This window comes from Choloepus didactylus, chromosome 6 (genome assembly GCF_015220235.1).
Source record: "Choloepus didactylus isolate mChoDid1 chromosome 6, mChoDid1.pri, whole genome shotgun sequence".
NCBI lineage: Eukaryota > Metazoa > Chordata > Mammalia > Pilosa > Megalonychidae > Choloepus > Choloepus didactylus.
In genome coordinates this window covers 46,037,416-46,051,028 of record NC_051312.1, presented here as the reverse complement: position 1 = coordinate 46,051,028, position 13,613 = coordinate 46,037,416, and the positions used below count along the sequence as shown (strand labels likewise).

The following is a 13,613-nucleotide window of genomic DNA, read 5'->3' as shown; positions in this document are numbered from 1 at the left end:
ACAGACTACATGAGTCAGGAGGAGTAAAAGGGGGGCCAAAGTTTAAATGCTTTTTATAACTTACTAGGGGGAAGTCTTCTTGATGCTGGGAAGTATACTACAAACCCAGAACATACCATAGTACAGAACAAATGGAGACTTACTACTCTGTTCAAGGACCCAAGTATAAGATACAAGTTAATACAGACTCCTTAGTCTACAAGGCTCCTTTACTCTTAACATACAGGGCTGTTTACTATGTGCCAGCAATGCCTTTAAAAAACAGAATGGAGAGTCAGGAAGCTTCTCTTAAGTGAACAAAATCTGAGCAAAACAAAATCTGATTAATAGAAAAGGGATGAGCTATACTTGCATACAAATTGAAGGGTTCTCAAAAATTTATAAGAAATAGCCTTTTAAAGCCAAGAAAAACTACAGGTATCAGGGAGTTTATGAAGCACATAGTTTATACTGATCTGTGAGAACTGCTGCCTCTGAGATCTCTAATGTAACTGTTAAGCATCTTACTATAGCATTGGCATCAAAATACAAAAAGTATAAAGTTGTTTTGATATATATATCTTATCTCCAGATTATACATTAATCTGATGGACAGAAAATATAGGTGCATGTTAAGGGAACAAATACCCATTCACAGTAATTCGATATCTCCCCTGTTCTGTAGCAGTTTCATAGTCTTAAGAGCCCAAGATTGTTAAGGGAATGGCTTTTTCTCCAAACAGAAACCAAATACAAACAAAGTCCAAGGGCTATTCTAATGAGGGTCTAAATGCAGTACTTTATAAATAGCAAACCTTAAGAAGTATAAGAATAAAATTTCCAATTGCTCAAATAATTGAAAAGCAGTTTTTTTTTTTTTCTTTTTTACCAAATTAATTTTTTTACCAGGAAGCAAAAAGGAAAAGAAAGAATTTTCTTCCTCCTACCTATGATAAACATATCGATAGCAGCTGGATTGCGAGCCATTTGATCCTAGGTGAGAAAAAGATGTTATAATTGATAAAAATGCATTTTGCTTGATTTCTTAATATTCCTTATCTGTATACTTTGTGGGGACAAGGCAAAACAGATAAAAATAAAAATAATTTAAGTGCTCCAACCTATACTCTGACATTCCTCATATTTTTCAACTCTTGTTCTCATGATTTCTATATTTGGGTTCTCTCTATAAAGCCCTTGGAATAATAGTTAAAACACTTATTTAGTGTTATTACTGTCACAAGAAGCTAAGAAATTTTCCTTCATGAAAACAATTAGGAAGTTAAGGTAAGACGGTATGTAGCCTATTATCCTATAAGAAAGGTCTTTGGATTCAGAATCGAGACCTGAACAATTTTGGGTTAATCATAACTATTGGAGAGAATAACCACTATCCTACTAACTTTATAGAGGTACCTGGTCAAAAATGAGAGAAAAGACATGAAAAGGCTTGGGAGAAAAATTAAAGCTATGCAAACTCTTTAAATGTTTAAATGTTACACAGAGTCACATCTCAGATAACTATGATAAGCATTTTCCATTCTAAAATCCTCTACAACCCCGAAAATACCTAATGCACACGTATGTATACAATCATCAGAACATATCTGAAAGCCACATTTGAACACACTTCCTACTTACTGGACATTGATAGAAAACTTCATTTTTGTTTCGGCCCTCTGCAGCTTCCACTGCTATGTACTGACTCAAACCAGTATGTATGCAAAAAGTTAAAGGGAGACAATATTTCAGGCCCTGTCTCTGTTGGAATCCTCCGGCAGCTGTATCGACGTCCAACAAATCCTCGGACCGATAGTGATTAGACAGTGCCATACTGCCTAACAACCTGAGAAGAATATAGACACAAAAAGTTAATAAACTTCCAGTGCCAAAGAGCTGTGCTTTATCTTTTTGTTGATTAATAATTTCACACAGAAAAGTTTACATATACTGATCAACATGTCAATTCTCAGCCAGGAATGCCAAAAATACTACAATTTCTACATATTAGATTCAAACTCTTGAGTGGAAAGAAGAGGCTTATTTAAATTAAAAGCATAAATTTCAGACTTTTTGAAAGAAATACAGTATAGAAAAGAATCTACTGTGTCACAATATATTGTTTTGCCATAGAAGTATGCATGACTAATTAAACAGGCAAATTCTCTCTAATATCTTTATCTTGGTGCAACTTTTAGCTCACCATAGCCTATCAGACAGCATGAATGTAAATCATCCTACATGCTGCCCAAATTTTCATAAATTCTGAATGCATGGGGTAGAAATTAATCTCTTCATATACACGAGAGCCACACAGGTGTCAGGACCTACTCGGTCTTTGATGAGCTCCCTATCCTAAGCCTCATGGTTTGGGCTATGTACAGATAAAAATCCATGGAGAGGCGGGGCAAGATGGCGGACTGGTGAGCTGTATGTTTTAGTTACTCCTCCAGGGAAGTAGGTAGAAAGCCAGGAACTGCGTGGACTGGACACCACAGAGCAATCTGTCTTTGGGCATACTTCATACAACACTCATGAAAATGTCGAACTGCTGAGATCAGCGAAATCTGTAAGTTTTTGCGGCCAGGGGACCCGCGCCCCTCCCTGCCAGGCTCAGTCCCATGGGAGGAGGGGCTGTCAGCTCCGGGAAGGAGAAGGGAGAACTGCAGTGGCAGCCCTTATCGGAAACTCATTCTGCTGATCCAAACTCCAACCATAGATACACTGAGACCAGACAACAGAGAATCTGAGAACAGCCAGCCCAGCAGAGAGGAGACAGGCATAGAAAAAAACAGCACGAAAAACTCCAAAATAAAAGCGGAGGATTTTTGGAGTTCTGGTGAACATAGAAAGGAGAAGGGCAGAGCTCAGGCCCTCAGGCTCATATGCAAATCCCGAAGAAAAGCTGATCTCTCTGCCCTGTGGACCTTTCCTTAATGGCCCTAATTGCTTTGTCTCTTAGCATTTCAATAACCCATTAGATCTGTGAGGGGGGCCCTTTTTTTTTTTTTTTTTAATCCTTTTTTCTTTTTCTAAAACAATTACTATAAGAAGCCCAATACAGAAAGCTTCAAAGACTTGCAATTTGGGCAGGTCAAGACAAGAGCAGAACTAAGAGGGCTCTGAGACAAAAGGCAATAATACAGTGGCTGAGAAATTTTACTGAACACCACAACTTCCCAAGAAAAGGGGGGTGTCTGCTCACAGCCATCATCCTGGTGGACAGGAAACACTCCTGCCCATCGCCAGCCCCATAGCCCAGAGCTGCTCCACACAACCCAGTGTGACGGAAGCGCTTCAAATAAGAGGTACACTCCACAAAACTGGGCGTGGACATTAGCCTTCCCTGCAAACTCAGCTGATTGTCCCAGAGTTGGGAAGGTGGAGCAGTGTGAATTAATAAAGCCCCATTCAGCCATCAGTTCAGCAGACTGGGAGCCTCCCTACACAGCCCAGCAGCCCAGAACCGCCATGGGGGGACGGCACTCACCTGTGACATAGCACAGTCATCCCTCAACAGAGAACCAGGAGGTGCACGGCCTGGAAGAGGGACCCACTTGCAAGTTTCAGGAGCCATACACCAATACCAAGGACTTCTGGGTCAGTGGCAGAGACAAACTGTGGCAGGACTGAACTGAAGGATTAGACTATTGCAGCAGCTTTAAAACTCCAGGATCACCAGGGAGATTTGATTGTTAGAGCCACCCCCAATCCCTGACTGCCCAGAAACATGCCCCATATACAGGGCGGGCAACACCAACTACACACGCAAGCTTGGTACACCAATTGGACCCCACAAGACTCACTCCCCCACTCACCACAAAGTCAAAGCAGGGGAGAACTGGCTTGTGGAGAACAGGTGGCTCGTGGACGCCACCTGCTGGTTAGTTAGAGAAAGTGTACTCCACGAAGCTGTAGATCTGATAAATTAGAGATAAGGACTTCAAGTGGTCTACAAATCCTAAAAACCCTAACAAGTTAAGCAAATGCCAAGAGGCCAAAAACAACAGAAAATCATAAAGCATATGAAAAAACCAGACGATGTGGATAACCCAAGCCCAAGCACCCAAATCAAAATATCAGAGGAGACACAGCACCTAGAGCAGGTACTCAAAGAACTAAAGATGAACAATGAGACCATAGTACAGAATACAAAGGATATAAAGAAGACATTGCAAGACTAAATAAAAAAGTAGATGATCTTATGGAAATTAAAGAAACTGTTGATCAAATTAAAAAGATTCTGGACACTCATAGTACAAGACTAGAGGAAGTTGAACAACGAATCAGTGACCAGGAAGATGACAGAATGGAAAATGAAAGCATAAAAGAAAGAATGGGGAAAAAAATTGAAAAAATTGAAATGGACCTCAGGGATATGATAGATAATATAAAACATCCTAATATAAGACTCATTGGTGTTCCAGAAGGGGAAGAAAAGGGTAAAGGTCTAGGAAGAGTATTCAAAGAAATTGTTGGGGAAAACTTCCCAAATCTTCTAAACAACATAAATACACAAATCATAAATGCTCAGTGAACTCCTAATAGAATAAATCCAAATAAACCCACTCCGAGACATATTCTGATCACACTGTCAAACACGGAAGAGAAGGCGCAAGTTCTGAAAGCAGCAAGAGGAAAGCAATTCACCACATACAAAGGAAACAGCATAAGACTAAGTAGTGACTACTCAGCAGCCACCATGGAGGCAAGAAGGCAGTGGCACGATATATTCAAAACTCTGAGTGAGAAAAATTTCCAGCCAAGAATACTTTATCCAGCAAAGCTCTCCTTCAAATTTGAGGGAGAGCTTAAATTTTTCACAGACAAACAAATGCTGAGAGAATTTGCTAACAAGAGACCTGCCCTACTGGAGATACTCAAGGGAGCCCTACAGACAGAGAAACAAAGAAAGGACAGAGAGACTTGGAGAAAGGTTCATGTCCTAGTTTGCTAATGCTGGAGAATGCAAAACACCAGAGATGGATAGGCTTTTATAAAACGGGGGTTTATTTCACTAAACAATTACAGTCTTAAGGCCACAAAGCATCCAAGGTAACACCTCAGCAATTGGGTACCTTCACCGGAGGACGGCCAGCGGTGTCCGGAAAACCTCTGTTAGCTAGGAAGGCAGCTGGCATCTGCTCCAAAGCTCCGGCCTCAAAACGGCTTTCTCCCAGGACGTTCCTTTCTAGCAAGCTTGCTTCTCTTCAAAACATCACTCCCAGCTGCACTCTCTTTCTTTCCCCCAAGTCAGCTCATTTATATAGCTCCACCGATCAAGGCCCACCCCGAATGGGTGGGGCCACGCCTCCATGGGAACATCTCATCAAAATTATTTCCCACAGCTGGGTGGGGCACACTCCAAGCAAATCTAACCAACACCAAAACTTCTGCCCCACACAAGACCACAAAGATAATGGCATTTGGGGGACACAATACACTCAAACCGGCACATTCCACCCCCTGGAACCCAAAATGGCATTATCTTTCCAAATACAAAATACATTCATTTATCACAAAAACTTAAATCATTTCAGTAACAAAAGTTAAGTACAAAATCCCATCAAAATAAGTTTAGGCTTGGTCAGTTCTAAGGCATAATTCCCCTCTAGCTGTGGATCTGTGAACCTAGAACAAGTTATGTGCTTCCAATATACAAAGGAGAGACATTCATAGGATAAACATTTCCATTGCCATAAGGAGAAACAGTAAGGAAAACAGGGTTAACAGGAGCAAAACAGTTCCTAAAACCCACAGGACAAAGTCCATTAGATTTCAAAGTCCGAGAGTCACTAACAAAACAACGTTGCATCCTTGGGGCTTGAGAGAGCTGGAGCCTAACCCTTCCCAAGGGCCTTTTCTGCAGCCCGTTCCTCTCCAAACACTTAGGTGAGTGCTCCAACATTTCCACACATTGGGGAGACCACCTTCTCGGCCCCACCCTCCTCAAACATCGGGGCAGCTCCCGGATTCCCTTCCATCTCCGGGTCACACGCTCAACCCCTTCAGAACAGTGTGGTGGCAGCCAGGCTCTCCCCAATTCCCTGGAAATGTGCTCCACCCTCTTTGGGACCTGAGGTGGCAAAACTCTTCCAGAGCATCGAGGCGGAAAGCCCGCCCTCGACCTCCAGGGCAAACTCACCCTTTCCATGCATGTGGGCTGCTCCGCTCTCCCAGCCCTAAACCTCTTGACTCCAGACCTCAACCTCCATGGCTCTGTCTTTGAAGAGATTTTTCCTTTAATTTTTTCCTTGTCTGTCTCCTCCAGTCCAGACCGGCAATGGCTCCGTCTATAAAGATCTCGCAAAAATTCTGTTGGCTTTGCATGAAGCATGCAGGGGTCAAAGCCATCAGACAATAGGAGTTTCCACAAATCCTTTCTGCTTAACTCCTTATCCAATCTTGGCTTGTCCTCAGGTTGGGCTGTAGCTTCTGGGATTCTACCCATTGGAAGCCCGTAATTTTCCAAGCCATCAACTTCTGGTTTCTTTGAACCCAAGAGTTCAGTTCTAAGTTTATCTCTCTCTGCTCGCATTTTACTATAAGCTGCAAGGAGAAGCCAGGATACGTCCTCCACACGTAGTCTGGAGATCTCCTCAGCTAAGTATTCCAAGTTGTTGCTTCCAGATTCGTCCTTCCATCTGACACCAGGACTCAATTTTGCCAAATTCTCTGCCACTTTAAAACAAGGATCGCCTTTCTTCCAGTTTACAACACATTCATCATTTCTGTTCAAGTCCTCATCAGAAGTATCTTTAGAGTCCATATTTCCACAAACAGTCTCTTTAAAGCAGTTTTGGCCTTTTCTATCAAGCTCCTCACAACTCTTCCCTTCTCTTCTCCTTCTGGGACACCAATGATACGTACATTATTGAACTTTGTTTCATCCTTAAGTTCCCGGAGACGTTGCTCATATTTTTTCATTCTTTTCTCCATCTGCTCCTTTGCATGTAGGCTTTCAGGTGTTTTGTTCTCCAGTTCCTGCATGTTTTCTTCTGCCTCTTGAGATCTATTGTTGTATGTTTCCATTGTGTCTTTCATCTCTTGTGTTGTGCCTTTCGTTTCCATAGATTCTACTAGTTGTTTTTTTGAGCTTTTGATTTCTGCCTTATATATGCCCAGTGTTTTCTTTACAGCCTCTCTTTTGCAATTTCTTCTCTAAACTTTTTGAATTGATTTAGCATTAGTTGCTTAATTCCTGTATCTCAGTTGAAGTGTATGTTTCTTCCTTTGACTGGGCCATAACTTTGTTCCTCTTAGTGTAGGTTGTAATCCTCTGTTGTCTAGGCATGGTTTCCTTGATTATCCACATCAGGCTTTCCCAGACCAGAACAGGCTCAGGTCCCAGAGGGAAGAAATATTCAGTATCTGGTTTCCCTGAGGGTGTGTCTTAGAAAATTGCTCCACCCTGTGATGCCTCGGGTCACTGTGCTTTTCTGCCCAGCAGGTGGAGCCTGTTAGCCTATAATTCTTGCCTGGTGTGAGGAGGTATGGCCATGTTCCCCCAGGCTCTGGGGTCTGGTTCTGAATGGAAAGGGCCCCACCCCTTTCCTCTTAGAGAAGATAGACCCCCTAGGGGGAGGTCATTAGCATTTCAATGGTCTCTCTCTCTGCTTGTGCTATCCCCACCCTTCTCTGAGTCAGTCCTGGGAACTGGAAATGACTGGGGCTTTCTCCACTGAGCCAAAAAACATATAGTCCCCTTCAGACCCAGTCCAAGGGACCCTCTGGCTCTCCAAGGTCAGTCTTCACCCAAAGCCTCTGTCTGTTTTTGGGGGATTTGTACCTGTAGTGAGCAGTTCACACTCGCTACTTAAAACCCAAGTTGGAGCTCAGCTGAGCTATATTCACTTGCTGGGAGAGAGCTTCTCTCTGGCACCACGAGGCTTTGCAGCTCAGGGTATGTCAACCCATGGATTTTTTTTTTTTTTTTTTTTTTTTGGCTTTTATAAAAGGGGGTTTATTTGGTTACGCAGTTACAGTCTTAGGACCATAAAGTGTCCAAGGTAATGCATCAACAATTGGGTACCTTCACTGGAGGATGGCCAATGGCGTCCAGAAAACTTCTGTTAGCTGGGAAGGCATGTGGCTAGCATCTGCTCCAAAGTTCTGGTTTCAAAATCGCTTTCTCCCAGGACATTCCTCTCTAGGCTGCAGTTCCTCAAAAATGTCACTTTTAGTTGCTGTTGGGGTGTTTGTCCTCTTTTAGCTTCTCTGGAGCAGGAGTCTGCTTTCAACGGCTGTCTTCAAACTGTCTCTCATCTGCAGCTCCTGTGCATTCTTCATAGTGTCCCTCTTGGCTGTAGTAGCTTGCTCCTTTGGTCTGATCTTTTATAGTGCTCCAGTAATTTAATTCAGACCCATCCTGAATGGGTGGGCCTACACTTTTGTGGAAATTATCCAATCAGAGTCATCGCCCACAGTTGAGTGAGGCACATCTCCAGGGAAATATTCAAAGACTTACAATCTAATTAACACTGATAGCTCTGCTCACACAAGATTACATCAAAGATAATGGCATTTGGGGGTACATAATACATTCAAACTGGCACAGACGCTTATTTCTTGATTTATTAACTGTAAACAATTGATTTATTGGCATTAAAGATGAGAAGTTTATCTCACTTATACTGCTTCCCTTTCCCCTACTCAATATTTTGTTGAATATATTTGTATCAGGAGGTTGAATGCAGACTTCTACCTTCACCCAGATTAGGGTTGACTCCAGGACTCAGAGCTTGCTCTAAGGAATAGCCATGAAGTGAAGGTAAGATTTTTGAATTGGATATGAGTTTGAAGCTTTGAGTTAGGTCATATCATAGCCTTCTAACTTGAAAGTCCTTAATTACAAGTCAGACTTGTTTTTAAAACTAAAAGTTACCAGAAAGCTAAGGGATCTGCCCAGATGTTAGCAATGGAAGCAGAGATCCAACAGAACATGTTTACAGGAATTTTTTAGAGAAAAATGAAATCATTCCTGTTTGTATCCAAGTTTAGACTCTTCAGTTTACCAATTATATGTTATATTTGACTGTTCTATTGATAATATTTATAACTTTAAATACTAATGTAACTCCTTGGTTCTTTTTTCCATCATCATGACTTTCCTCTAAGTAGCGTGAGGAAATAAGCACCCTTACACTTTCTTGCACCCTTCCCACTAGCCTTCACTTTCTAACTTCTGTCAGCTGCAACTTTACTGTTAAAGTATAAAATTTACATCATAATATACAAATAGAATTTTGAGCACTCTAGCTATACACTGATTCTTTTTTTTTTAATCTTCATTTTATTGAGATATATACACATACCATGCAGTCATACAAAACAAATCGTACATTCGATTGTTCACAGTACCATTACACAGTTGTACATTCATCACCTAAATCAATCCTTGACACCTTCATTAGCACACACACAAAAATAACAAGAATAATAATTATAGTAAAAAAGAGCAATTGAAGTAAAAAAGAACACTGGGTACCTTTGCCTGTTTGTTTGTTTGTTTCCTTCCCCTATTTTTCTACTCATCCATCCATAAACCAGACAAAGGTGAGTGTGGTCCTTATGGTTTTCCCAATCCCATTGTCACCCCTCATAAGCTACATTTTTATACAATTGTCTTCGAGATTCATGGGTTCTGGGTTGTAGTTTGATAGTTTCAGGTATCCACCACCAGCTACCCCAATTCTTTAGAACCTAAAAAGGGTTGTCTAAATTGTGCGTAAGAGTGCCCACCAGAGTGACCTCTCGGCTCCTTTTGGAATCTCTCTGCCACTGAAGCTTATTTCATTTCCTTTCACATCCCCCTTTTGGTCAAGAAGATGTTCTCTGTCCCACGATGCCAGGTCTACATTCCTCCCCGGGAGTCATATTCCACGTTGCCAGGGAGATTCACTCCCCTGGGTGTCTGATCCCACGTAGCGGGGCAGGGCAGTGATTTCACCTTTCAAGTTGGCTTAGCTAGAGAGAGAGGGCCACATCTGAGCAACAAAGAGGCATTCGGGAGGAGGCTCTTAGGCACAATTATAGGGAGGCCTAGCCTCTCCTTTGCAGCAACCGTCTTCCCAAGGGTAAAACCTATGGTAGAGGGCTCAACCCATCAAACCACCAGTTCCCTATGTCTGTGGTCATGTTAGCAACCATTGAGGTGGGGTAGGCCAATAACCCTGCATTCTCCACAGGCTCCTCAAGGGGGCTCTACATATTTTTTTCCTTTCTTTTTTTTTTTTTTAACCTTTTCTTCCTTTTTAAATCAACTGTATGGAAAAAAAAATTAAAAAAAAAAAAACATACAAGAAAAGAACATTTCAAAGAGACCATAACAAGGGAGTAAGAAAAAGACAACTAACCTAAGATAACTGCTTTACTTCTAACCTGTTCCTACTTTACCCCAAGAAAGTTACCTAATATAGCAACATTTCTGTGAACTTGTTCCTACTATATCCATCAGAAATTAACAGACCGGTAGTTTTCCTTTTTTGTAGCATCTTTGCCTGGTTTTGGTATTAGATTGATGTTAGCTTCATAAAATGAGTTAGGTAGTGTTCCATTTTCTTCAATGTTCTGAAAGAGTTTGAGTAAGATTGGTGTCAGTTCCTTCTGGAAAGTTTGGTAGAATTCCCCTGTGAAGCCATCTGGCCCTGGGCATTTATTTGTGGGAAGATTTTTGATGACTGATTGGATCTCTTTGCTTGTGATGGGTTGATTGAGGTCTTCTATTTCTTCTCTGGTCAGTCTAGGCTGTTCACATGTTTCCAGGAAATTGTCCATTTCCTCTACATTATCCAGTTTGTTGCCATACAGTTGTTCATAGCATCCTCTTATAATTTTTTTAATTTCTTCAGGATCTGCAGTTATGTCACCTTTTTCATTCACTATTTTGTTTATATGGGTCTTCTCTCTTTTTGATTTTGTCAGTCTAGCTAGGGGCTTGTCAATCTTGTTGATCTTCTCAAAGAACCAACTTTTGCTGATAGTTATCCTCTCTATTGTGTTTTTGTTCTCTATGTCATTTATTTCTGCTTTAATCCTTGTTATTTCTTTTCTTCTACTTGGTTTAGGATTGGTTTGCTGTTCATTTTCTAGCTTCTTCAGTTGATCCATTAGTTCTTTGATTTTGGCTCTTTCTTCCTTTTTAATATATGCGTTTAGTGCTATAGATTTCCCCCTCAGGACTGCTTTTGCTGCATCCCATAGGTTTTGGTATGTTGTGTTCTCATTTTCATTCGTCTCTATATATTTAGCAATTTCTCTTGCTATTTCTTCTTTAACCCACTGTCTCTGATGGTTATTGACTTCTAATTGTATTCCATTGTGGTCAGAGAATGTGCTTTGAATAATTTCAATCTTTTTAAATTTACTGAGGCTTGTTTTATGTCCCAGCATATGATCTATTCTGGAGAAAGTTCCGTGAGCCCTAGAAAAGTATGTGTATCCTGTTGATTTGGGATGTAATGTTCTGTATATATCTGTTAAATCTAATTCATTTATCAGATTCTTTAGGTTTTCAATTTCCTTATTGGTCCTCTGTCTGGTTGATCTATCTATAGGAGAGAGTGATGTGTTGAAGTCTCCCACAATTATTGTGGAAACATCAATTGCTTCCTTTAGTTTTGCCAGTGTTTCTCTCATGTATTTTGTGGCACCTTGATTGGGTGCATAGACATTTACGATTGTTATTTCTTCTTGTTGAATTGCCCCTTTTATTAGTATGTAGTGGCCTTCTTTGTCTCTCAAAACATCCCTGCATTTAAAGTCTATTTTATCTGAGATTAATATTGCTACACCTGCTTTCTTTTGGCTGTAGCTTGCATGAAATATTTTTTTCCATCCTTTCACTTTCAATTTCTTTGTGTCCCTGTGTCTAAGATGAGTCTCTTGTATGCAACATATTGATGGTTCATTTTTTTTTATCCATTCTGTGAATCTATATCTTTTAATTGGGGAGTTTAATCCATTTACATTCAACGTTATAACCGTGAAGGCATTTCTTGAATCAGCCATCTTATTCTTTGGTTTATGTTTGTCATATATATTTTTCCCCTCTCTCTATTAATATCCTTTATTGTACCCATACCGAATCTCTTTAGTACTGAACCTTTCTCCAAGTCTCTCTGTCCTTTCTTTGTTTCTCTGTCTGTAGGGCTCCCTTGAGTATCTCCAGTAGAGCAGGTCTCTTGTTAGCAAATTCTCTCAGCATTTGTTTGTCTGTGAAAAATTTAAGCTCTCCCTCAAATTTGAAGGAGAGCTTTGCTGGATAAAGTATTCTTGGCTGGAAATTTTTCTCACTCAGAGTTTTGAATATATCGTGCCACTGCCTTCTTGCCTCCATGGTGGCTGCTGAGTAGTCACTACTTAGTCTTATGCTGTTTCCTTTGTATGTGGTGAATTGCTTTCCTCTTGCTGCTTTCAGAACTTGCTCCTTCTCTTCCGTGTTTGACAGTGTGATCAGAATACGTCTCAGCGTGGGTTTATTTGGATTTATTCTATTAGGAGTTCGCTGAGCATTTATGATTTGTGTATTTATGTTGTTTAGAAGATTTGGGACATTTTCCCCAACAATTTCTTTGAATACTCTTCCTAGACCTTTACCCTTTTCTTCCCCTTCTGAAACACCAATGAGTCTTATATTAGGACGTTTTATATTATCTATCATATCCCTGAGGTCCATTTCGGTTTTTTTAATTTTTTTCCCCATTCTTTCTTTTATGCTTTCATTTTCCATTCTGTCATCTTCCCGGTCACTGATTCGTTGTTCAACTTCCTCTAGTCTTGTACTATGAGTGTCCAGAATCTTTTTAATTTGATCAACAGTTTCTTTAATTTCCATAAGATCTTCTATTTTTTTATTTAGTCTTGCAATGTCTTCTTTATGCTCTTCTAGGGTCTTCTTGATATCCTTTGTATCCCATACTATGGTCTCATTGTTCATCTTTAGTTCTTTGAGTAGCTGCTCCAGGTGCTGTGTCTCTTCTGATCTTCTGATTTGGGTGCTTGGGCTTGGGTTGGCCATATCGTCTGGTTTTTTCATATGCTTTATAATTTTCTGTTGTTTTTGGCCTCTTGGCATTTGCTTAACGTGTTAGGGTTTTTAGGATTTGTAGACCACTTGAAGTCCTTATCTCTAATTTATCAGATCTACAGCTTCGTGGAGTACACTTTCTCTAACTAACCAGCAGCTGGCGTCCACGAGCCACCTGTTCTCCACAAGCCAGTTCTCCCCTGCTTTGCCTTTGTGGTGAGTGGGGGAGTGAGTCTTGTGGGGTCCAATTGGTGTACCAAGCTTGCGTGTGTAGTTGGTGTTGCCCGCCCTGTATATGGGGCATGTTTCTGGGCAGTCAGGGATTGGGGGTGGCTCTAACAATCAAATCTCCCTGGTGATCCTGGAGTTTTAAAGCTGCTGCAAGTCTAATCTTTCAGTTCAGTCCTGCCACAGTTTGTCTCTGCCACTGACCCACAAGTCCTTGGTATTGGCGCATGGCTCCTGAGACTTGTGAGTGGGTCCCTCTTCCAGGCCGTGCACCCCCTGGTCCTCTGTTGAGGGATGACTGTGCTATGTCACAGGTGAGTGCTGTCCCCCCAGGCGGTTCTGGGCTCCTGGGCTGTGTAGGGACGCTCCCAGTCTGCTG

At 41.1% G+C, this 13,613-nt stretch overlaps 1 protein-coding gene across 2 annotated transcripts in view; it reads right to left on the bottom strand.

Moving 5' to 3' along the window:
- FBXO3 (F-box protein 3) overlaps positions 1–13,613 on the bottom strand; it is a 52,226-nt gene that overhangs the window by 16,287 nt on the left and 22,326 nt on the right. For both annotated transcript variants that reach the window (XM_037839074.1, XM_037839075.1), the window contains exons 5-6: positions 1,621–1,825; positions 927–972 (exon numbers count right to left, since the gene is read on the bottom strand). In XM_037839074.1, the coding sequence (XP_037695002.1) occupies positions 927–972; positions 1,621–1,825 (251 nt within the window). The remainder of the gene's footprint in view (positions 1–926; positions 973–1,620; positions 1,826–13,613) is intronic.